The sequence below is a fragment of the Penicillium coprophilum genome (genome assembly GCF_028826855.1).
Source record: "Penicillium coprophilum strain IBT 35676 chromosome Unknown utg000002l_segment0_segment1, whole genome shotgun sequence".
Classification (NCBI taxonomy): Eukaryota; Fungi; Ascomycota; class Eurotiomycetes; order Eurotiales; family Aspergillaceae; genus Penicillium; species Penicillium coprophilum.
This window is the reverse complement of record NW_026622722.1, coordinates 5,585,026-5,609,982: the sequence shown is the minus strand read 5'-3', so window position 1 is coordinate 5,609,982 and position 24,957 is coordinate 5,585,026. Positions and strand designations below refer to the sequence as shown.

General features: G+C 48.6%; 9 protein-coding genes across 9 annotated transcripts; 5 read left to right on the top strand and 4 right to left on the bottom strand.

Annotated features, from left to right (window-relative positions):
• Window positions 1–1,103: 1,103 nt before the first annotated feature.
• Window positions 1,104–8,373, top strand: tor (putative TOR pathway phosphatidylinositol 3-kinase TorA; the record flags this gene model as incomplete). The annotated part of the gene is made up of 4 exons (XM_056675332.1): window positions 1,104–1,230; window positions 1,286–1,502; window positions 1,573–7,921; window positions 7,981–8,373. 4 exons carry the CDS (start codon window positions 1,104–1,106, stop codon window positions 8,371–8,373), a joined length of 7,086 nt encoding a protein of 2,361 aa, XP_056535857.1.
• Window positions 8,374–8,790: 417 nt separating this feature from the next.
• On the top strand, window positions 8,791–10,154 carry cwc25 (U2-type spliceosomal complex subunit CWC25; the record flags this gene model as incomplete). The annotated part of the gene is made up of 2 exons (XM_056675331.1): window positions 8,791–8,816; window positions 8,876–10,154. 2 exons carry the CDS (start codon window positions 8,791–8,793, stop codon window positions 10,152–10,154), a joined length of 1,305 nt encoding a protein of 434 aa, XP_056535856.1.
• A 656-nt stretch (window positions 10,155–10,810) lies between these two features.
• Window positions 10,811–12,202, bottom strand: N7500_004184 (MFS transporter; the record flags this gene model as incomplete). The annotated part of the gene is made up of 1 exon (XM_056675330.1): window positions 10,811–12,202. The coding sequence occupies one exon, from the start codon at window positions 12,200–12,202 to the stop codon at window positions 10,811–10,813; it is 1,392 nt and encodes a 463-aa protein (XP_056535855.1).
• Window positions 12,203–12,731: 529 nt separating this feature from the next.
• On the top strand, window positions 12,732–14,030 carry N7500_004183 (uncharacterized protein; the record flags this gene model as incomplete). Its single annotated transcript, XM_056675329.1, has 1 exon — window positions 12,732–14,030. The coding sequence occupies one exon, from the start codon at window positions 12,732–12,734 to the stop codon at window positions 14,028–14,030; it is 1,299 nt and encodes a 432-aa protein (XP_056535854.1).
• Window positions 14,031–14,131: 101 nt separating this feature from the next.
• Window positions 14,132–14,888, bottom strand: N7500_004182 (alpha/beta fold family hydrolase; the record flags this gene model as incomplete). Its single annotated transcript, XM_056675328.1, has 2 exons — window positions 14,132–14,570; window positions 14,800–14,888. 2 exons carry the CDS (start codon window positions 14,886–14,888, stop codon window positions 14,132–14,134), a joined length of 528 nt encoding a protein of 175 aa, XP_056535853.1.
• Window positions 14,889–15,612: 724 nt separating this feature from the next.
• N7500_004181 (HesB/IscA family protein) lies at window positions 15,613–16,733 on the bottom strand (the record flags this gene model as incomplete). The annotated part of the gene is made up of 2 exons (XM_056675327.1): window positions 15,613–15,984; window positions 16,407–16,733. 2 exons carry the CDS (start codon window positions 16,731–16,733, stop codon window positions 15,613–15,615), a joined length of 699 nt encoding a protein of 232 aa, XP_056535852.1.
• A 310-nt stretch (window positions 16,734–17,043) lies between these two features.
• On the top strand, window positions 17,044–20,620 carry bna5-1 (kynureninase; the record flags this gene model as incomplete). The annotated part of the gene is made up of 6 exons (XM_056675326.1): window positions 17,044–17,233; window positions 17,303–17,646; window positions 17,714–18,194; window positions 18,243–18,667; window positions 19,014–19,271; window positions 19,334–20,620. The coding sequence occupies 6 exons, from the start codon at window positions 17,044–17,046 to the stop codon at window positions 20,618–20,620; spliced, it is 2,985 nt and encodes a 994-aa protein (XP_056535851.1).
• Window positions 20,621–20,828: 208 nt separating this feature from the next.
• Window positions 20,829–21,502, bottom strand: N7500_004179 (ER membrane protein complex subunit 4; the record flags this gene model as incomplete). The annotated part of the gene is made up of 3 exons (XM_056675325.1): window positions 20,829–20,904; window positions 20,958–21,307; window positions 21,365–21,502. 3 exons carry the CDS (start codon window positions 21,500–21,502, stop codon window positions 20,829–20,831), a joined length of 564 nt encoding a protein of 187 aa, XP_056535850.1.
• Window positions 21,503–22,252: 750 nt separating this feature from the next.
• Window positions 22,253–24,714, top strand: N7500_004178 (putative AP-2 adaptor complex subunit beta; the record flags this gene model as incomplete). Its single annotated transcript, XM_056675324.1, has 5 exons — window positions 22,253–22,497; window positions 22,580–22,655; window positions 22,711–23,075; window positions 23,128–23,556; window positions 23,607–24,714. The coding sequence occupies 5 exons, from the start codon at window positions 22,253–22,255 to the stop codon at window positions 24,712–24,714; spliced, it is 2,223 nt and encodes a 740-aa protein (XP_056535849.1).
• Window positions 24,715–24,957: the final 243 nt, after the last annotated feature.

Here is a 24,957-nt window from a genome sequence, read left to right as displayed (position 1 = left end):
TGTCCGGAGAAAAGAGCTCGGGCCTATGGGCACTCTCTTATCTCCTTGCAACACTTTGATCGAGCATTACATGGACCCCTTGTGGCTGTAGAAGATTTATCTAATGTATACCTATCAGCCCAAGTAGAAATCAGGCCGACAAGTGTCTAGGCTGCTTATTGGTCTTGAAATCGATCCGAAATCCGGTTCTGTGAATAGTTTTCTATCTGTCTGATCTGCCTAGGGTTTGTCGATTCAAGAACCGGAAAAGACTGATGTTAGCAGTAACGTCCTCTGTCGAATATGTTCTTCTTTGCTCCCATCACATCGCCTTCTGTTTCAAAAAGCCCGCCTTTCATTTTGACACTCTTAGCAATGCCCTCATATTCGTTAGCTGCTACAGCAAGACTGTTCTGCAGATCTACCCCTAGGATGTGCTAGAATCTTGGTATCAAGTCACTTTGTCCACAAATATCGATCACCCAAATACTTGGCCTAAGTGAAATTATCTATCTACTGAATGGATCTTATCACGGTCATAGATGCAACTTTGAAGCGTTGGAAACAACTGTGCACGTTTAGCCCCATGGAAATCTTCATGGTACAGAACAAACAAAGTCGGCCGCTTATACGGTCTCTTCCAAGGTTTGCCTCGTTCCTTGCCTTATATCTTATACTTGAGATAAGCACTCTAGTGTCTTGACTACCCGTGGACCTAGGTCGGTAGGTATATCTGTTTATATCGATATGCGGCAAAAACATTAGACTACCGGAGTTATCAATGCCACCGAATCCGTTGGGTGACGTATCTGGCGTCGAGGATAATGTAAGTCGATCCTCACATAGACCAGAATTTCAACGTGATTCAATCTCCACGGATTATCTTCAATATACCAAGTCTCAAGATCCAAATAGTACGTAGTGATTACCTATAGAGTGGTTGTAGATGGCCAAGATTGCCAGGGTCGCACGGAGTCGGGAACTCCAAACTGGCCCGTGCACCCCGCGACCTTCTCCAAGCCTCACACATGACCCTCCCATCCAACCTCATGCGCTCTGCGTGTTTTTATTTTATGGCCTAGACATTGTATTCCAATGTCCACCCTGGGGTGTGATTCGCAAATATGGCCCAAGCAGGTGCAATCACAGACGTGACCCAAAGGTTGTTCGTGGAGCTCAAGTCAAAGAATGAGGAGGCCAGGGCCCGAGCTGCCTACGAGCTCTACGATAATGTCCTATCCGTATCTAGAGGTACTACCGGATAGACCCTGAGGCCTCTAACTAGCTGACATATCTTCTTCTGCAGATTGGCCGTCGGAGAAGTTCGTGGAATTTTACAACGCCGTTAGCCAACGTATCGCCCAACTCGTGGTCAACGGCAGCGATGCAAACGAAAGAATCGGTGGCTTGTTAGCACTTGATCGACTCATTGACTTTGACGGTGTTGATGCGGCTCAGAAAACAACGAGATTTGCCAGCTACTTGCGCAGCGCCCTTCGCAGCAATGATAACGTGGTCTTGGTGTATGCGGCCCGATCGCTGGGCCGCCTCGCGAAGACCCGGCGGGGCCTTGACTGCAGAACTGGTCGAAAGCGAAATACAATCCGCATTAGAATGGTTACAATCCGAGCGTCAGGAAAGTCGGCGTTTTGCAGCAGTGCTTGTGATCAGGGAACTGGCCAAGGGCTCACCAACACTCCTCTACGGCTTCGTTCCCCAGGTCTTTGAGCTTGTCTGGGTTGCCCTTCGAGACCCCAAAGTCCTCATCCGTGAGACTGCTGCCGAGGCCGTTGGTGAATGCTTTGAAATAATCGTGGCTCGTGATTCTCAAGTCCGTCAATCATGGTTTGCACGGATATACGATGAAGCACTCCTGGGCTTGAAGTCTCATAACATTGATCATATCCATGGCTCTATCTTAATCATCAAAGAGTTGATTTTGAAGGGCACAATGTTCATGAAGGAACATTATCGCAATGCTTGCGAAATCATTCTTCGTCTTAAGGACCACCGTGACCCAAAGATTCGCACTGAAGTTGTCCTCACAATTCCCATCCTTGCCTCATATGCCCCCACCGATTTCATTGAGATATATCTACACAAATTCATGGTCTATCTCCAGGCGCAACTCAAGAGAGACAAAGAGAGGAACGCCGCCTTCATTGCCATTGGAAAGATTGCCAATGCAGTGGGCACCGCTATCAGCCAATATCTCGATGGTATCATTATCTACATTCGAGAGGGACTTGCGATGAAGGCGAGGAATCGATCGGGAGTCAATGAAGCACCGATGTTTGAATGCATAAGCATGCTGTCCCTCGCAGTGGGACAGGCGCTCAGCAAATATATGGAGGCCCTTCTGGATCCCATTTTTGCCTGTGGGCTGAGCAAATCATTAACACAGGCTTTGGTCGACATGGCCCATTACATTCCTCCCATCAAACCTATGATCCAGGAAAAACTTCTTGATATGCTGAGTATTATCCTTTGTGGAACGCCATTCCGTCCCCTCGGTTGTCCCGAAAACCGACTTCCTCCTATGCCATCATTTGCAAAAGACTTTGCACCCCATGAACTTCACTCTGATTCCGATATTGCATTGGCACTTCACACGTTGGGCAGCTTTGACTTCTCTGGGCACATACTGAACGAGTTTGTGCGAGATGTCGCTATCAACTACGTGGAAAATGATAACCCGGAGATTCGAAAAGCGTCAGCTCTTACATGCTGTCAACTTTTCGTTCACGATCCGATCATCAACCAAACCAGCGGGCACTCTATTCAAGTTGTCAGTGAGGTTATTGATAAGCTCTTGACTGTGGGCATTGGAGACCCTGACCCTGAAATCCGACGCACCGTTTTGTGGTCGTTGGACCGCAAATTCGATCGTCATTTGGCACGACCAGAGAATATTCGATGTTTGTTCTTAGCAGTCAATGATGAGGTCTTTGATGTCAAAGAAGCCGCGATCTGCATTATCGGCCGACTCTCCAGCGTTAACCCTGCTTATGTCTTCCCGCCACTACGAAAACTGCTGGTCAATCTTCTCACTGGCCTTGGCTTCGCGAATACCGCCCGCCAAAAGGAGGAAACAGCTCAACTCATCAGCTTGTTTGTCTCTAATGCGACGAAATTGATCAGGTCCTATGTTGATCCCATGGTGACCGCATTGTTGCCTAAATCAACAGACATCAATCCAGGCGTTGCTGCCACTACCTTGAAGGCTGTCGGTGAGCTCGCCAATGTCGGCGGCCATGAGATGAGACAATATCTGCCGCAGATTATGCCAATTATTCTGGACTCGCTCCAGGACCTATCGTCGCATACCAAACGCGAAGCTGCGCTTCGGACATTGGGACAGTTGGCGAGCAATTCAGGCTACGTTATCGAGCCATACATGGAATACCCCCATCTTCTCGCCGTACTCATCAATATCATCAAAACAGAACAGACGGGCTCTCTACGCAAAGAAACTATCAAGCTCCTTGGAGTCCTCGGTGCCCTCGATCCCTACAAGTATCAACAGATCAGCGAGATCGAACCTGATGTGCACCATATCAACGAAATACAGAATGTTTCTGATGTTGCCCTAATCATGCAGGGCCTGACTCCCTCCAACGAGGAGTATTATCCCACGGTGGTCATCCACACTCTGATGCAGAACATTTTGCGAGAAAACTCCCTAGCGCAATATCACTCGGCTGTCATTGATGCCATTGTCACAATTTTCAAGACCCTGGGGTTGAAGTGTGTTCCATTCCTTGGACAAATCATTCCAGGGTTTATTTTGGTTATCAGAAGCGCTCCCGCTAGTCGCCTTGAGTCCTATTTCAATCAAATGGCAATTTTGGTGAATATCGTGCGACAGCATATTCGCACTTTCTTGCCAGACATAATCGAGGTCATTAGAGATTTCTGGGATGCTTCATATCAAATCCAGGGCACGATTTTATCCTTGGTCGAGGCGATTGCTAGGTCGTTGGAAGGAGAATTCCGGAAGTATCTTGCTGGCTTGATTCCTTTGATGCTCGATACACTGGATAAAGACACATCGCCTCGTCGCCAGCCCTCAGAGAAGATTCTTCATGCCCTTTTGATTTTCGGTACAAGCGGAGAGGAATACATGCACCTCATCATTCCTTCCATCGTTCGTCTGTTTGATAGGCCACAAAATCCTCAGAGCATCCGAAAATCCGCTATCGACAGCTTGACAAAGCTATCGCGTCAAGTTAACGTCTCTGACTTTGCATCCCTTATGGTTCACTCCCTGTCACGAGTTGTGGCTAGTGGTGATCGTGTGTTACGTCAAGCTGCGATGGACTGTATCTGTGCTCTCATTTTCCAACTTGGACAAGACTTCACGCATTATATTCATCTTCTCAACAAGGTCCTAAAAACCCATCAAATTACGCATGTCAACTACCACATCCTTGTGACGAAACTCCAGAAGGGCGACCCACTCCCGCAAGATCTCAATCCGGAAGAGGTTTTTGCTTTCCCTACTGATGACACCAATTTCTCTGAAATTGGACAAAAGAAGATTGTCGTAAACCAGCAACATCTCAAGAACGCGTGGGATGCTTCGCAGAAGTCCACTCGTGAGGATTGGCAGGAATGGATACGCCGTTTCAGCATTGAGCTCTTGAAGGAATCCCCATCTCCGGCATTGCGTGCATGTGCTAGCTTGGCTGGAATCTACCAGCCGCTCTCAAGGGACCTCTTCAATGCTGCTTTTGTCTCATGCTGGACTGAGTTGTATGACCAATACCAGGAAGAGCTCGTCCGCTCAATTGAAAAGGCGCTTACTTCTCCCAACATCTCCCCAGAGATTCTGCAAATTCTTCTTAATCTGGCTGAATTCATGGAGCACGACGACAAGGCTCTTCCCATCGACATCCGCACTCTTGGGAAATATGCTGCAAAGTGTCACGCTTTTGCCAAAGCCCTTCATTACAAAGAACTCGAGTTTGAGCAAGATCAGAACTCGGGTGCTGTTGAAGCTTTAATTACCATCAACAACCAGCTTCAACAGTCCGATGCTGCCATTGGTATCCTTCGCAAAGCGCAAGCGTATCGTGATGTCGAGCTCAAGGAAACGTGGTTTGAAAAGCTTCAACGGTGGGACGAAGCTCTTGCTGCTTACAAGCGACGCGAAAGGACAGACCCAGACTCATTTGGTATTACAATGGGTAAGATGCGCTGTCTGCATGCTCTTGGCGAGTGGAAGGTTCTCTCGGACCTCGCTCAAGAAAAATGGAACCAAGCATCACTGGAGCATCGCCGAGCTATTGCGCCTCTTGCCGCTGCCGCTGCCTGGGGTCGGGGCCAGTGGGAGTTGATGGACTCTTACCTTGGTGTGATGAAAGAGCAGACTCCGGACCGCTCATTCTTCGGTGCCATTCTGGCAATCCATCGCAACCAATTCGAAGAAGCCAACATGTACATTGAAAAGGCTCGCAATGGTCTCGATACGGAATTGTCTGCTCTTCTAGGGGAGTCATACAACCGTGCCTACAATGTCGTTGTCCGGGTCCAGATGCTCGCTGAGCTCGAAGAAATAATCACATACAAGCAAAATATCGGCGACCCTGAAAAGCAAGACGCCATGCGTAAGACGTGGAATCAAAGATTACTTGGGTGTCAACAAAATGTGGAAGTGTGGCAGCGTATGCTCAAGGTCAGAGCTCTTGTCACTGCCCCACGTGAGAACCTTGACATGTCCATCAAGTTCGCCAATCTTTGTCGCAAGTCCAATCGCATGGGTCTTGCAGAACGGTCCCTTGCGTCTCTAGAGACAGTGGTGTCCGATGCCAATGGCACACGCACCATCGCACCACCCGAAGTCACATACGCCAGGCTGAAATTCAGTTGGGCAAATGGTCACCAACTCGAATCTCTTGAAATGATGAAGGAGTTTACCGCTGGTCTGACCGATGATTTCTCCCGATATAACACACTCATGGTATCAAATGGTGATCATCATGGCGCGAATGGAGTCAATGGGATCGCCGATCAAAACCATCCGGATGTAATCAGCCTGAACGAACGGATTGGTGACGCCAGCAAATTCAGAAAACTTCTTTCCAAGAGCTATCTCAGGCAAGGAGAGTGGCAGACAACCTTACAGAGAGGTGATTGGAGGCCGGAGCACGTCCGAGATGTTCTCAACGCGTACTCGGCGGCGACCCAATACAACCGCGATTCATACAAGGCGTGGCACTCTTGGGCACTTGCAAACTTCGAAGTTGTTACAACGATTTCCAACCAAGCTAACCGTGAGGGCTTGCCTACGCCAGTTCCTCCCCATATCGTTACAGAGCATGTGATTCCTGCCATTCGCGGATTTATTCGCTCCATTGCTTTATCCTTGACATCTTCTTTGCAAGACACCTTGCGGTTACTCACTTTGTGGTTCAACCATGGTGGGGATCATGAGGTGAATACTGTCGTCACGGATGGATTTACAGCTGTCAATATTGACACTTGGCTTGCTGTCACCCCTCAACTCATTGCTCGAATCAATCAACCCAACATCAGGGTCCGAGGTGCGGTTCACAGGTTACTTTCTGAGGTTGGCAAAGCGCATCCTCAAGCCCTTGTTTATCCACTGACGGTGGCAATGAAATCGAACGTGACTCGACGCTCTCAATCTGCTAGCAACATCATGGAAAGCATGCGGCAACATAGCGCCAAGCTTGTTGAGCAAGCAGATCTCGTAAGTCATGAGCTTATCAGAGTTGCAGTTCTGTGGCATGAACTCTGGCATGAAGGGCTGGAAGAAGCCTCTCGTCTCTATTTTGGTGATCATAATGTTGAAGGCATGTTCTCGACACTTGCCCCCTTCCATGATATGCTAGATAAGGGCGCCGAGACCCTTCGCGAGGTGTCATTTGCCCAAGCTTTCGGTCGCGATCTGGCTGAAGCTAAACACTACTGCATGATGTATCGCGAATCGGAGGAGATCGGCGATCTCAACCAAGCTTGGGACTTGTATTACACCGTGTTCCGCAAGATCAGCCGACAACTGCCACAGCTATCGACTCTCGATCTCAAATATGTGTCTCCTCGACTCAAGGATTGCTCAGACCTTGACCTTGCCGTCCCAGGAACATACCAAAGTGGTAAGCCAGTCATTCGCATCATGAGCTTTGACCCGATCTTGCATGTCTTGCAGACAAAGAAACGACCACGTCGTATGACGCTCAAGGGCAGCAACGGAAGCTCTTACATGTACCTTGTCAAGGGTCATGAGGATATCCGACAAGATGAGCGGGTCATGCAACTCTTCGGCTTGTGCAATACCTTGTTGGATAATGATAGCGAGAGTTTCAAGCGACACTTGTCAGTCCAGCGCTTCCCTGCTATTCCATTGTCTCAGAGCTCTGGTCTGCTGGGATGGGTTTCCAACAGTGATACACTGCATGCCTTGATCAAGGAATATCGTGAAAGCCGTCGGATTTTACTCAACATCGAGCACCGTATCATGCTTCAAATGGCACCTGATTACGATAGCCTTACTCTCATGCAGAAGGTTGAAGTTTTCGGCTACGCTATGGACAATACAACCGGCAAAGATTTGTACCGTGTGCTATGGCTTAAGAGCAAGAGCTCCGAGGCATGGCTCGAGCGCCGCACGAACTATACTCGATCGCTCGGTGTTATGTCTATGGTCGGCTACATCCTTGGTTTGGGAGATAGACATCCATCGAACTTGTTGCTGGATCGTGGTAATGGCCGTGTGGTTCATATTGACTTTGGTGATTGTTTCGAGATCGCAATGCACCGAGAGAAGTACCCGGAACGGGTTCCGTTCCGACTTACTCGCATGTTAACATTCGCCATGGAAGTCAGCAACATTGAGGGTAGCTACCGTATCACTTGCGAGGCTGTTATGCGTGTTCTACGGGAGCATAAGGATTCATTAATGGCGGTCTTGGAGGCTGTAAGTGACCTGACTCCTTGACGTTGCCAAACCACACTCACTGACTTATACTTTTCTAGTTCATTCACGACCCTCTCATCAATTGGCGCCTGGGTGCACAAGACTCGTCACCCGACCGTGTGTCTCTACCTGCAGATCGCCGCGGGTCCATTATGGACGGTGTTAATTTCGAACCCGGCGCCCAACCGGCAGATTTCTCCCGTCGCCGCCGCCCGTCCATGCTTGAAGGTGGTATTCTTGATGCTCCAGAAGGCGTTCCACAAGAAGCTCGCGAGGCACAGAATGCCCGTGCTCTCCAGGTTCTCGCCCGAGTCAAGGAGAAGCTCACTGGGCGAGACTTCAGAAATAACGAAGAGCTGAGTGTTAGCGACCAGGTGGATAAGCTCATCGCGCAGGCAACCAATGTTGAGAATATCTGTCAACACTGGATTGGATGGTGTAGTTTCTGGTGATCTGGCTCTGCTCTTCGAGTTCCATGGCGATGACGATATGATATGATGCGTTTTGTTCCGATTTCAATTCCTCACCTTGTACTTAGAGTTATTCCCTATCATTTGCTATTTCTGTGCCTCTAATGCTTCTCGTTTGTTATTGATTTCACTCCCTTGGTAGTTGTTGAGGCTATACTAATACCTTGGCTATGGCCCTCATAAAGTAAGAAAGAGAAAATGGGAAGTTCCCATTGTGCTATGTTGTTTAACATGTTCATCGAACACATTCCATATCGCAAGGTGTAGTTCTCGTATAGAGGGAGAACACGTGACCGGTGGCAACTGAGCTTAAGGTCCCGACGGGGATTTACCTTTGGGCATAGCAACGTACTCATACCAACTTTTCTTTGTATCTCATTATTTGCATTCACAAGCATCATGGGTGGAGATCTGAACCTGAAGAAGTAAGTATCGGGTCACGGCTTGCATATTCAGAGAAGCAAAACACTAATCGATCAACCAGGTCATGGCATCCAGGTCTGATGAAGAATCAGGAGCGCGTATGGCTCGAAGAGAAACGCGCTCTTGATGAGCGCAAACAGATTGCGCAGCTACGACGTGAACGTGAGGAGGAGCGCCAGATGGAGGAGATTCAACGCCTTCAAGAAGCCTCCGGAAAGACCAAACAAGTTAGCCGGGTCGACTGGATGTACCAGGCACCCTCGACCGAGACTGGGCACTACTCGGAGGAGATGGAGGGATATCTGCTAGGAAAGCGACGCATCGACGGAGTTCTTCTGAAGAAGGACGCTGACACAAAAAAGCTGGGGAAGGGTTCGGAGGTGGTGGGCAACGGTGCGGCGGCCGGCCCATCTATTGTCTCGGCGCGCGACACCATGTCCAAGGTTATGGCGGATCCACTACTTGAAGTCAAGAAGAGAGAACAGGCCGCTTATGAGGCGATGGTGAAAGAGACGATCAGACGCAAGGAAAGAGAGAAGGAACGCGGAGATCGCGATCGCGGAAAGGATCGTGACCGTCGCCATCGCACCCATGACTCAAAACGCAGACGCTATAGTGATGACGCTGATGATGATCGCCGTGACCGCCACCACCGAAGATCATCACCTCGACGACACCGATCTAGATCACCCGCTTCGCCTGATCGATCTTCCCGCAGACACCGAAATGACCGTGATCGTGAACGCCGCGATAACGAACATCGCTCAGACAACCGTGACCGGAGAAGTGACGAAAATCGATCTCGCCGGGACGATAGAGACCGGGATCGAGACCGTCGCGAATATCAAGACAGGAGAGACTCCCATTCCAGCCGACACCATGATCGCGACGACCGAGGTGCCCGGCGAGAGCGCTCACTATCCCGAAACTCCCGATCCCCTCGCCCATCAAGCGATCGCAGGGAACGCCCCGCCGTCGAGGAAGATCGCCGTCGTGACTTCCCCGGGCGCGAATACAATAGTCGACGTGACTCTGGCCGGGCCATGGGGCCACCCTCGACCCGTCCCCCAACAAACAAGCCCGATCCCAAGGAATTGGAAGAGGAACGCCGCCGCAAATTGGCAGAAATGCAGTCCAACGCCTCAGAGATCGAATCAGAGCGACTCAAGCGAATCACGGAGATCTCTGCCAAGGAGGAAGAGCAGCGGCAAGCTGACGATAGGCTGCGCTCAGACCGTGGCAGGTTCATGTCTGATGTCAATAGGCGAGTACAGGAGGATACCTTGGATGAACGCATTCGACGTAGCCGTGGTGGACTTGCGAAGATGGAGGAGGATTAAGACCGTCTTGTTTTCCAGCTGGGACTAGGCATTTGCCGTTACTTCAGTCCCTATATTCATGATTTCTTGCTTTCTTCTTAGCGATACCAGAAGTTTTGATACACAAATGATTCATATCCCTGTTCAAGTCTTTGAGTCCACTGCAAGTATCTTCCAGCATCCAATCGCCCTATTCTTCTGGACCTCTAGTGGAGGTGGAGCTTCTCGCTATCACGGGCACCCCGGTTCACTGCATCAGGTTTCGAGTAACGTGGAATTTCTCTGTGAGGCTCATGTTCTTGGACGCATCTTTGGATAATCAGCACTAAAACGCGTTATCCATAAGGTTTCTATTTGGATTCCACAATAACTTGGTGTCTTCCAACTGCATTCTCTTCTGCGAACCGTTCTTCATTGTAATTGCCCACTTGATTGAGCTTCAATGAGTGGCCTCATCAGTACTTTGGCGCTTGAATCGGCTCTTTCGCTGAGATTCTTCCCATCATCGAGGCTTGGCTCTTTCTGCACAATCATGCAAACAAGCCATTATATATCCATACCGTGATGTTTCATTAAATATTATCTAAACCTATGTGCTAAATTTAGGCATGGCCTGCAGCTTTATATTGAAAAGAAGTCCAAAAAGAAATATACAGCACCCATCCAAAGACACATTCCTATGCCAACGTTTCTGGAGAGGGTTTTGTCGTGGCTCTCTCTCTTCGAACAACGACAATTATACAGATAACCCCCAAAGAGCACAGAATTGCTAGAATTGTCATCCACCACCCATACCCGATGCTTGCTACTGCAATAGGCGAGACAACAGTGCCAATAGCCGCAAGAATATTCCGCACCAAATTCAAATTGGCCACAACAGAAGCGCCGACTCCAGACTTGACATCCACGAGGAAGGGCATGATTGTCGAAGTGATAAGCATAAGCCCTAATCCAAAGAGAAAGGCTCCCACCAAGGGCGCAAACCAGAAAATTTGTTTTTCAACCAACCACCCATAGAGGAGAAGGCCAACCGGAACAAAACCAACCCCATACCACACGGTCTTCAGTCTTTCCACGGGATTGATCTCCCCGTCATGGGTAAGCTGGTACTTGCGCAACTTCGCATCGCTGAGCCGTCCACCTGCAACGCTGCCGATTGCATAACCCAGACAGTTGCTGATATAGCAAAGACCAACTTCAATGGAGGAGAAGTTATATGGAGGTGCGGAGTAAGCATACGGGAGAGTAGTGTTGAAGCAGTACAGACTTGCAAAACAAATGCTGACATAGCACACTGACAGTGCGATCGAAGGAATCAGGAGGAGCTTGAGCTTTGGCAGTGGGGAAACAGCATCGCGTTGAACTTGTTGAAGCCAGGATCGCGATGATCCGGCATTTTCTTCGGGGGATGCCTTCACCAAGGTCTCGGGCAAAGCCAAAAGGATGAGTATCACCATGGCGAACGTGAATATGGCCATAAAATACAAGTTTGATCGCCACCCAAGCCATATTTGAAGGGCGCCTCCTACAATCGGAGCAACCAGGGGCCCGATCAGAGTTCCAAGGTAGAACCACCCCAAGGCAGATCCACGATCTGTTGAGATATATATGTCACTGATGACACCGGCCCCGACACTCTGAGCAGATGAACATCCCAGCGCTTCGATCAATCGAAAGACGGTGATCAGTGGTAGTGAATTTGACACTGCGCAGATAATGACGGCAATGGCCGAAATGAGAAAGCTGAAAACCAGCACTGGTCGACGTCCATACTCCTGGCTTAACGAGCTCCACCATAAAGGCGCGATGGCTAGACCGATGAGGAAGACCGTGGTAGTCAGGGCTACCTTAGGCTCTGTTGTATGGAAATGTTCCACTAGGGTGGTGAAGGATGGAAAAAGAATGCAAGAGGCAAACGGCGCTGTGAATGCTGAGAAGGTGATGATCATGACGATGCTATTCTTTTGCCATGCTGAATAGGATTTTGGATCGTCGACTCGTTGAGCAAAACAAAGTCGATCGAACCATGATATACTGGAAGGAATAATGTGAGATTTCAATTCTGACATGACTGGATGTATTTTGCAAACAAAGGCGTCAAGATTGAAATTCTGTGGGAGATATATTCGATCACTAACTTCTATATACATCTTATATATACGTTCCAAGGTCTGTTCATAGAAAATTCGATATCGGGAATTCGGGAATTCACTCAAGTCAGCCCTACAGCAATATAGAGAGATAAAGAAAAGGCCGATAGCAGCCACCGATGCAATTTGTATTCAGAAAGCGCCACTAATTGGCGCCTGGAAACCCGAAAATCGGTCCTCGTATTCCTTTCCTCCCGAAAACCCCGAAGCCATCGAGATATTTCCTCCCATGAACAAAAGTTGCATTACGTGTGCGGAAGCCAAGCTTCGCTGCAAGTTGCCAAGCAACGGTCAGCCTTGTGTGAGATGTGCACACAAAGGACAAACCTGTGTTCGGACTGAACGAAAGAAGCGGCCCAAGAGAGTGGGATCAACCACTCACACCTTGTCTTCGAGGGAAAATGAGGATCACACGATTCAGAATTCAGAGCCCCTCGAGCTATCATTCATGGATGCATTCCCGGATGAGCTCGACTTTTTGACCCAGCTAGCTGAGATTGAGAATTCAGTCGACATGACATCCTGGATGTGGACACCAGATATGCTCTCCATCTCTGAGGATCACGGTAGCATGACCGACGTGACCTATCCACTGATTGCGCCTTATACTGCCATCCCGGAGCGAGTGCTGTATGCTGACACTTTCCGACTGCCAAGTGACTACATACTCACACTCGAAAGCAATACTACCACCCCTTTGGAAAGACTTGAAAAGTACTCGCGACTATTCTTTGCGCATTTCCACACTTTGTTGCCTATCATTCATGTCCCCACATTTTGCCTGGCATTAGCTCCAGCAGTACTTGTGCGTGCAATCTGTCTGATCGGAGCGAGGCTCGATGCAGACCCTATATCGTTTTCAGATGCAGGGATTTTCTACAAATCTCTCCCGTCAATATTTGCAAAAGGATATCTCCATTCGGACGGAGCAGCGCCAAGTTTTGAAGAATTACAAGCACTCGTATTGTTCCAATTCGCCAGCATGGCAAGTGGAGGAAGTGCTGAACGAGCAGCCTCGCGAATGTTACATCCACTGCTTGTTTCTGCTATGCGACAGGCAGGACTTCTCAAAGTCCACGGGGAGTGTACAAAAGCCACACGGAATGCAAGCTCATGGAAAACCTGGATTCAGAAAGAGTCACAGAAGCGGGTTCTTTGGGGTGTCTACGCGGTAGACTGCTATCAATCAATTCTTTGTGGTAGTCGACCACTTCTTTCGCCATCGGAAACTCGCGCTTCTTTTCCTTGCGACAATGCAAGCTGGGATGCCTATTCTGCATCATCTTGGGCTGCATTACCCGCACAAGACCCATCGAGCTGTTTCTTGAGCTCAATCAAGGGTTTATTGCTTGGAAAATCTCCATCCCTGGCAAATATGACAGCCTTTGGCATGAACCTGCTTATTCTAGCTGTGCATGCCCTGCTTCTTGAAGCCCAGATTTCAATACTTCCTGTGGACCTCTCGGCTCTCCACCAAGCTCTTCAAGCCTGGCATGCTTTATGGGAGGAGTCTGGAGGACAATTTGTTTGGAACTCTGAGCTTAACCCGGAAATCTTTTTGATCACCAATAGCCTTTCTTTGTATTATCTCGCAACCCACTTTTTACAGAGTGGACGCCCGGTATTGAGCGAGAAAGCCTATATGGAAAAGTCCACGAACTCCGGGAACCCGCTGATTATCAAAGAGCAAATCTATCAGGATGAGATGATGCGGTGTGTTAGAGGAATGCTGAGGGAATTCCAGTAGTAATTCGACGGAGTGGATTTCAATGAATATGGTGTATTTCATCTCTAATGTATTGGCCGTCTACTCAATCAATATCTATCTTTTTATTCATTGTCATACAATCACAACTTCGAGCTCTGTTGTTTCAACCACGGCAAGGCAGCTTCCACGACAGCTCTTGGCTGTTCAGGAAAAAGTGCATAAGTAGCATCAGCAATAATAACAGATGTAGCACGCTCCGGGTACCTCGTAGAGGTCACGTTCCACTGATTACTAGGCTGGAATGGATCCTCCGCAGGGATCAACTCCAGAACCTGCGTATTATCCCCACCAGCCCAGTGTTCCTTCAAGCTACCATATTTCTCCACTGCAGCGTGTTCCATGGCAAGAACATCATGATACCATCCGTCCAGCCAGACATGGGCGTCGTGACCCCGAACAAAGAAAGCAGACTGCAGAGCCTCAAGCCGCTCAGAAAGAGGCAGAGAGGTATTTCCCGCGACAAATGGAACCTGAGCAACCCCAGTAGGAAGATCGATGTCACCCGAAGCTGCGAACAAACTGGGTTGGCCATTTGTAATTTGCGAGTGATTGAGTGAAGTTTGGAAGGGCGTTTGTATAGCCAGCCAATATCGTATGGAGAAGGACGATACTCAAGGGGAAACGCATAGTGAATTGGAGAAAAAATATTCGATGGTGATATTCTTCTTTCATATGGAGAGAGCGAAGCCAATTATATATGCCTCATTGATGCCTCCGTTAGGTGTTCAGCATATCAGTGCCAATTTACACCGGCAGACATGCCGATATGACAATGGCGCAAGTATTTCCAAAATGGGATGTTTCCAATATAGCAAGGTAATGTTCAACCTTCCACATCTGGTAAATAGGTACAATTACAAGAGTTTCGGGATTTCGGGATTTCGGGGTTTCGGGATTATCTGGAGAGCTTACATTGGGGATTCCTGCATACAATCTCTGCCCGGTGGCTGAAAAAGAATAACCACGGGCTATTTATTCTCTCTGTCTCTCTCGATTGCAACTACAATGCGCCAGGCGTCAGGAGTTCATGGCGAATGCACAAACACAACTGAGAAAGGTGGACATCCTAACTTGATAGGTGAGAAATGTCATGGATCTTGCAATCAGTCAATTTTTACATGCGAACTTCGCGGTTTGGGACTAGTGATACACCGAGTCAATGTGTAATGAAAATGTATGATGATCATTTGAACAAACACTTCGAGAATGCATGTAAGGACTGCTTGTACATCCATGCATAGGTACAAGACGAATTCTACTATCAGAAGAAAGCTGCAATCAGTACTCCGTACTCATCAATCAACTTGGATGGTATCCACGGTTCTTTTCCCCGGTAGAAAAACTTGATCAAGAATTAGGTCGACCTGCTAAATCGCATCGCGTTACTCCATATCGTATATCGATGATGTTGGTAGTCTGACCAATATAAGAGAAGAGGGGTATAGCATGTAATATTCTATCTTTCCAGTGTGCAGAATGCAATATGATGTACATAAGATAATAGATGGGGAGGAAGAAAATAGTAAATATCATCTCTCCTACCCCTCCCAGGGACAATTGCTCAATCGCTGACATCGAAACTTGTCCCGCAACCGCAGTTGCTTGTTGCGCGAGGGTTATCCACAATCTTGAACTGGCTCCCGATCAACTCGGTGGTATAGTCCACAGTGCTGCCATGCAGCAGCTCGAGCGAGGGCTCATCCATAACTACCTTGGCCTCGCCAGCTGACTCTGTTGAAACTTCTGAAGCATCTGCTTCTCCTTCAAACACAGTATCCTCTTCTGGGTCAATTTTGGAAGCTCCCTCTAGAGACATCATATATTGGAAACCATGGCATCCGCCACTGGTGACTGTGATGCGAAGATGGTGGTACGGATTCTCTTCTTTGGTGGCGGAGGGAGAAGAGGTTGGGTCTGTGATTTCACGGAGACGCTGCGCTGGGTTAGCTTCAAGATTCACAGAGATAGAACTCCAATAAGGAAGGGACAGCAAGAAAAACGAAAGGAAAAAAAAAAAAAAAAAAGAGGAAATAAACATGCAACAGTGAGGATTCGCTGGTGGTCACCCACCCAACTACTAACTCACCGGCGTGTGGCTTAAGTACGGCTGAGCGGACGGGAAGCCCTGTTTTCCACACCCTATGGTCGCATGTACTTAGAGGAGCATCCGAGGGACCCATGGCGCGGCCAGAGGGTCGTCCCTGCTCGGCTGAAAGCAAGCCAACGCCGAGATGAAACCCCGGCACTTGATGCCATGCAGCCTGGACAGCTTTCCCCCCATCCCAACACAAGCCAGATAGTAGAGCGAAGCAAAGAAAGGCAAATCAATAGCAAAGAAATTCATTATTCACTCACCTCCACAGCTCGTGGCGAGATAGCCATCATGAGTGGTTGTCCATCATCTCCAGTTCTCGGGTTTTGCGTCACCTTGGTCGCCGGGCGGACGGACGAGGAAGAAAAACACGCATGTTGCTGGCGGATATGGCGAAAGGTCGATGATTGATGTGCGGAGTGTTTGAGAGGATGCGCGCTACTTGCGATAGTGCCTGGCCGACGAGGAGCGATTTCGCCGCCGGAGAATGCGGAGAGGCGCAAAGCCGGTCGAGAAGTCGAGAAGAGCCGGCACGTCGGTACTTGGGATAACCGGCGGGCGGGTGCCGATGAGAATAAATGGCGTGACATGACTGATGTGTGAAAGAAGGAAATTTTCAAGAAGAGAAAGTAGATAGATGAAGAATACTAGATATCAAATCATCCCATTCCGATTACATCGGGTTAGTCAGTTTAGTAGTGACGCCATTGGTCAGATCAAGTCGGAGGATGGGGGCAGAATAATAACCATATCAGGAAGTGATCGCCACGTGGTGGGGGACTGCAGATAAATGTATCAACCTTGTATGAGACTCTGCTGAAGTTTTGATTTGGTACAACTCTCAAACTCGTCAATCACACTACCGCATTCCAGGAAGAATATCGGTCTAGTTCTGCCATCATGGGCTCCCGGCAGCATGTTCGGGACATCAAAAGCGGTTCCCCGCTTCCCTATACAGATGATATCAGGGCTTACAAGAAGGAGTATGCCGAAGCTCTTGATGCTCGAGATCCACTTCGGAGCTTCCGGGACGAGTTTATCATTCCATCCAAGAAGGATCTCAAGCGGAAGACTCTGAAAGGAGACCAGGGTGCGTATCAGGTTCTCTTGTGTACCCAAAGATCCCTTCTAATTTTTTGGCTCTGTTCCTTCTCGTTAGGCAATGAAGCATCCGATGAAAAATGCATCTACTTCTGTGGTAATTCACTTGGAGTTCAGCCTCGTAGCACCCGGAAATATATTGAGCAGTACCTACGGACTTGGGCAACCAAAGGCGTGACCGGGCATTTTGTACCGCATGACGATCAACTGCTACCTCCTTTTGTCGATGTTGACACCGCAGCCTCCAAGCTGATGGCTTCAGTTGTCGGTGCTTCTCAAAGTGAAGTGGCTGTCATGGGCACTTTGACTGGCAATCTGCACCTGCTAATGGCAAGCTTCTATCGCCCTACCAAAGAGAAGTATAAGATTATACTGGAGGGCAAGGCTTTCCCCAGTGATCATGTATGTCTTCAAGCTGCGCAATCCAATCGTGGGTGTGATTTCTTGTACTAATACGAGTGCAAATCAGTATGCGGTTGGGTCTCAGCTTCGTCATCATAACTTTGATCCAAAGGGCGGCATGGTTTTGATTGAACCTAAAAATTTAGATCAACCCACCCTGAGCACGGAGCAAATCATCAAAGTCATTGATGACAACGCTTCCAGCACCGCACTCGTCCTTCTGTCGGCTATTCAGTTCTACACAGGGCAGTACTTTGATATCGAACGGATCACGGCTCACGCCCACTCTAAAGGAATCTTGATCGGCTGGGACTGCGCTCATGCCGCTGGCAATGTGGATCTACAACTTCACGGTTGGAATGTGGATTTTGCAGCCTGGTGCAATTATAAGTACCTTAACAGCGGGCCGGGTGGAATAGGAGGACTATTTGTCCATGAACGTCACGGTTCCGTAGATGAGAAACAGCCCGAAACTGACGATACATTTCGGCCTCGACTCTCAGGTTGGTGGGGAGGAGATATCAAAACGCGTTTCAACATGGAAAATAGTGAGTATCTAATTCTGATGTATAGATAGGCTAAGCTGACGGCTATAGAATTTCTGCCACAACCCGGTGCAGCTGGATTTCAGCTGTCGAACCCCTCTGTTCTAGACATCAATGCCGTTGTCGCGTCTCTCGAAATCTTCAACCGGACAACAATGCAGGAAATTCGACAGAAATCTCTCAGCCTCACAGGATATCTAGAACATCTTTTGATGAAGTATCCTCTAGATGCAGCCCCTGAAGATAAACCATTCACCCTTATCACGCCATCAAACCCAGCCGAGCGAGGTGCTCAACTCAGCCTACGTCTCCAGCCAGGGTTGCTGGATCATGTCTTGCATTGTCTGGAGGAGAAGGGTGTTGTTATTGACGAGCGGAAACCAGATGTGGTTCGGGTCGCCCCTGCGCCTTTGTATAATACCTACACGGAAGTGTGGGAGTTCTGTCAGATCTTTTTGCAGGCGTGCAAAGAGGCCGTCAAGGCGCTTGACCGTTCTGTGTAGAATCGTGTCTGAACTGCATGTATTCAAAATTCTGTACGAAGTGAAGTTTTGTTAATATATTTTCTTTTGAATCTCCGTACCACCAGAGAGCTAGGGCATGCTACCTTGTGTACCTTGTATAGGTGCTATAATCCGCAAAAAGTAGGGATCCACCCTTATAAGAGGATCGGCTTCTCGGCACGCCATCCAAGGCTTGTTATCTCCGCAAATGGCGGTATGGATCCCCCTCGAAGACTAGTGAGAAAAAAATGAAAGTCAGAGCTGTTTCTCTACTTTGATGCCTCCTTAGTCACAGATATTTGATCTTGATATAGCCTAGATGGCGGAGAAGAAAACACAATCTACTTCGCAACCGAAACCCGATCAAGATGTGGATGTAGGGCGAAGCGGAGATCCTGCTGATGTTGACTACTCAGTCTTCACGGTCGGTCAGCGCAGATATATTGTTTTTATGGCCTCTTGGGCTGGTTTCTTTTCGCCTGTCTCTTCTCAGATCTACTTCCCTGCATTGAATACCTTGGCGAAGGATCTGCATGTATCAAATTCATTGATCAATCTGACTTTGACAAGTTATATGGTAAGGCATTCTACGTGTATATGGCAAATTTTTGTTCTAGGACCGGGTTAACAAGAATATAGATTTTCCAAGGACTGTCGCCCATGTTTATTGGTGACTTTGCGGACAAAGCTGGCCGACGACCAGCATATATCTTGTGCTTCACCATCTACATTGCAGCTAATATCGGACTTGCCCTACAAAACAATTATGCAGCTCTTTTTGTTCTCCGATGCTTGCAAAGTGCAGGAAGCAGCACCACCATTGCCCTCTCATCGGGAGTGGTCTCCGATGTAGCCACTGCATCGCAACGAGGTTCCTATATAGGATTCGTCACAGCAGGGTCTCTCATGGGCCCCTCAGTCGGACCAGTAATTGGAGGTCTATTGTCTCAATACTTGGGCTGGCGGGCAATCTTCTGGTTTCTGACCATTTTTGCAGCGGCTTTCATGGTTCCGTTTCTAGTTTTCTTCCCGGAAACTGCTCGTGGGATTGTCGGCAATGGCTCACTGCCTCCTCAAAAATGGAATATGTCCCTGATCAGCTATCTAGAGTCCCGGAAGGCTCGCGAGGAAGGTGCCATATCTACGGCGATTACATCCAAGCAAAAACTCACGTTCCCCAATCCTTTCCAGACGCTGGCGATTGTATTCCAGAAGGATACCAGTCTAATCCTCTTCTGCAATGCTATTCTTTTTGCTGGTTTCTACGACGTGAGCGCCAGCATTCCTTCTATCTTCAATGATCTCTACGGGCTAGACGACCTCCAGGTCGGTCTCTGTTATATTCCGTTTGGCCTCGGTGCGACCATCGCCTCCATTGTCAACGGCAAGTTCCTGGACTTCAATTATCGCCGACTCGCAAAGCAGTTGAATTTCCCACTAACCAAGAACCGCGAAACTGACTTGCGGAACTTTCCTATTGAGAAAGCTCGTCTTCAGCTAGCATTCCCTCTTCTCATCTTAGGAAGCATCTCCGTCCTTGTGTTTGGATGGTTCTTGAACTATGGGATTCATCTCGCTGCGCCAACATGTATTCTGTTTCTCATGGGATTGACCTTGACAGGAGCATTCAATACCATCAGCACACTCCTGGTAGACCTCTATCCAACACAAGCGGCCAAGGCCACTGCTGCCAATAATTTCGGGCGTTGCTTACTGGGAGCCGGCGCAACGGCACTCATCGATCCTATGCTTTCTACTATGGGTCGGGGGTGGTGTTTCACATTCATCGCGTTAGTGATGATCGCCACAACACCGCTGCTTTTGATTGTGATTCGAAAGGGGCCGGGTTGGCGCGAAGAGCGTCGTCTGAAAGAGGAAGCTAAGAACCCTAGGAACGAGAATGATACCGAAATGACAGCTCGATGATCATGAACTACATTTTTCCTGTCGATACCCCTTGAGAAACTTGCGCCCAAGGGATGCATTATTATAGAACTGTTCAATAATACAAGAAGGCAAAGGACCAGCATGATCACTGCCATGATAAGCTGTTGTTCCAAATTGCATTATTATCCACTGACGCATTTCCAACAGTCTCTTTTCATCTTTCAACCCGTACTCCAAGATTATCATATTACCTGAAAGCAAAATGAGCCCGCTCCAAAGGTTGTCGTTCCGACTCCCATGCTAGCCAATCCGATCTCGTAGTTCTGAATATATATTAGCAAAATGAGCGCCGTCAAAGCTATAGAGCAAGACTTACGGCAACAGTCCCATCGCATTGACCTTCCAGATACCCAACCCCAGTAATACCAGCTGCATCAACATGTAGACCACCTTCACTCCAAGCATACGCGAATGTGTGGAAGGAGTTTCGTACTTGGCGAACGCCGCATTGGTATTGATCAGACCCTGGATAGGACCCTTGAACAACATGAGGACCATCATGATGCTGAAAATTTGGAGGCTGTTGCCGGACATGTACATCATAATGGCATTCATTGGGATCTGTTTGGACGGGGCGATAGCGATCTCCCACGCCTTCTTCATCTTAAGCGCGTCGGTCTCATCAGGTTTCTTCGTGGTAGACTGCTGCTGCTGTTGCTGTTGACGCTAAAAAGCACCGCATCAGTATATTCGCACGGCATTATGATTTGCGGTGGAAGTTACCTGCTTGCCTCCCCGACTACTCGAGAAGCCTGGCGGGTCCGGAATGCTGGATGCGGCCTTTGAGGGGCGCGGCATGGGGGAGTTCATTGCAATAACCCATTGTGGAGGAGGAGGTGGTGGTAGAGGAGCTTGTGACATGATCAAGATAGTAGATGTGATGTTGGGGGGGAGGATGGTCTTAGAGAAACAAATGGAGAAGGAAAGTTGCTGGGTAGGGAGGTTCCCTCCGCACTGTGGCTACTCCGCCTTCCAATTCTCCTTTCTCTCTCTCTCTCTCTCTCTCTTGATTTCCAATTTCATTTAAATCTTCTAATTTCGATCTGTTTGACAAAAGGAGAATGTCCAATCCCTGATTTGATTTGTTTCCGAGTCTCCCGAATGCGCCACAGGTGAACACGTTCTCGGTCTCACCCTTTTCCTCTCTCAAACTCCCCCGACGGCCCGGACCCTTTGAACACGATCTCGCGTTTTTTTTTACTTTGACCTTATTATTGACGATCCTCCGGCCAATCTCGTCTGTGATTGATCGCACGGTCATCAGATACGAAAGCTCGCCGACGTTCGCATTCCAAGAAATCGCGCCTACCAGTGCCTAATCGCTATTCGTCCATACCGCAGCCATGAGTTCTGGAGGAGATGCGAAGTTATTCGCCAGGGTACGTTAGCTTGCCCAGCCTACTCTTTAATCGCATGATCTCTTTCACTTCGCATACTGGCCCTACCCCCCTTCCCCGCATTCTACTTCCATACATTTAGTTTCCCTCGCTTTGGTGAGCTTTGTACTCGGGCCTTTTGCTTCTTGCTTCCCTTGCATTCGGCATAAGCCACTTGCTTTGCTCCTACACCTTTCTGAGTTACCATATCATACCTGATATCATACCGGCCCTCATGTTTATTGCTATCACTCCTTATCCTGCATTCCATGGCTCACGCTCGCGAAATACACAGGGGAAGGTTGCAGAGCTGCGGCAAGAGCTCAATAGCGGCGGCAAGAAGGATAAGAACTATTCCGCCAAAAAGATCGCGCTTAAGAAAATCGTCGCCAATATGACCATGAGCAACAACGACATGGTTGCGCTATTTCCGGATGTTATTGGTTGTATGAATCTGCCAAGCTTGGAGATCAAGAAGATGTATGTCCAGCCCCTCTACTCAATAATGATGCTTATGGTGTGTCATGTGGAGTAGAGCGGACTTTGCTAATACGATATCTAGGTGCTTCTTGTTCTTGGTCAACTACTCGAGAATGAAACCAGAGGTCGCATTGAAGGCGCTCCCTATATTGGTTGATGTATGGATCCGCTCTTACGAAAGAAGATTCGTCGAGGTCTGACTTTTCTTTATAGGATATGACAGATAATAACCCCCTTGTGCGTGCCCTTGCACTACGAACCATCTCATATGTGCATGTTCGCGAATTCGTCGAAGCGACCTTCCAACCCGTCAAGCGCCTGATGCAAGACAATGACCCATATGTCCGCAAGACGGCTGCTTTCTGCGTCGCAAAGCTCTATGAACATGATAAGAAGATGGTTGAGAACTCAGATCTGATCGACAGACTCAACCGTATGTTGAAGGATGAGAACCCGACTGTAGTTTCTAGTGTCTTAGCTTCGCTGGTGGATATCTGGGGCCGCAGTGAATCAATTTCACTCACCATTGACTATGTCAGTGCCTCGAAATTGGTTTCAATTCTGGCCGACTGTTCCGAGTAAGAATATCTGGTTCTATACCTAGGGACATTGTACTAACCGTTCAAACAGATGGGGTCAAACTTACATTCTCGAGGCATTAATGTCATATGTGCCACAGGATTCCGCGGAGGCGCTTCTGTTGGCAGAGCGAGTTGCTCCGCGACTATCACATTCAAATTCCGCCGTCGTCCTGACCTCAACCCGTGTCATCCTTTATCTCATGAACTACATTGCCGGTGAAAAGCATATCACCTCATTATGCAAGAAGTTATCTCCACCGCTCGTCACATTGCTTTCCAAGCCTCCTGAGGTTCAATATCTGGCACTTCGCAATGCCATCTTAATTATTCAGAAGAGACCAGAGGTCTTGCGGAATGACATCAGAGTATTCTTCTGCAATTACAACGACCCAATTTATGTCAAAGTCACCAAGCTGGAATTAATGTTCATGCTAACCACAAAAGAGAACATTTCCATCGTGCTTGCAGAGCTCCGCGAGTAAGAACTTCTCACATTGGCTGTATTAAATGAATACTGACACTTTGCAGATATGCCACTGAAATTGACGTTCACTTTGTGCGCAAGGCCGTCCGGGCCATCGGCAAATTAGCAATCAAGATTGAATCTGCTGCAAAGCAGTGTATTGACACGCTCTTAGAGCTGGTCGATGCCAAGATCCCATACATTGTCCAAGAGGCAACAGTGGTCATCCGCAACATCTTCCGCAAATACCCCAATCAATACGAGAGTATAATCAGTCATGTCATCCGAAACATCGACGATCTGGACGAGCCCGAAGCCAAGGCGGCCGTCATTTGGATTATTGGACAGTATGCGGACCGCATCGATAACTCAGATGGCCTTCTTCAGGATTACTTGGCCACATTCCATGACGAAACGGTCGAAGTGCAGCTGGCCCTGCTCACGGCTACCGTCAAACTTTTCATCCAACGCCCCACCAGGGGTCAGAAGCTCGTCCCACAGGTTCTGAAATGGTGCACCGAAGAAACAGATGACCCTGATCTTCGTGACCGTGGCTACATGTACTGGCGCTTGCTATCGACAGACCCGGCAACCGCCAAGCAGGTGGTCATGGGCCAAAAACCCCCAATCACGGCCGAGAGCGAAAAGCTAGACCCACGCACTCTCGAGGAACTGTGTCTGAACGTCGGCACGCTAGCCACCGTCTACCTCAAACCTATCCACCAAGTCTTCCGCGCTGCCCGTCCCCGGCGTCTCCTGCCCAGCCCAGCCTTGCAACGTGCTCCTATCGACAATGGCACAGGAAACATGCTCGAATACAACCCTCCATCCGCAAGCATGGCCGCTACCTCAACGAGTAATAGCGGTCTAGCCACAATCATCACCACAGGTGAGCCCGTCACGCCAATCTACACCGGGCCTCCGCCTTCTCTTCCTGTCGGCCCGGGCGTCGACTCCGCAACTACAGGCCCCAGAAACATGAACGAGGCAGCAGATGCAGCAGACGCTTACTTCAGTGGTATCGGCTCCCAGCAAATGGCTTCGCTGGATCTTGATGGTACTGGTGGTGGAGGTGCGCCTCAGACACAGTACGTTGTGACCCAAAATCAGCAGCAGGTTTATCAGCCACAACTGGCTGGTGGAGCTGCCACAGGCGAGCTACTATTGTTATAATCCAACTAAGAGAGGGATGTACTTGTACATGTAGATGGAAAACTTTGGCATGCGGCCGACACCTATTAATCCAAATATTTTCACCCTTGAAATTCAAAGTTTTCAGGGTTTCTTTCATTCACCTTAATTCAGACCAACTCCAAATCTTGTTTGAACACGGTGCCCGTGGAAGAATTGAAACATGTAGAGTATTTCTCGTTGATCTAATGCTTTCATCAAGTAACTGATTTTCTTCTACCTGAC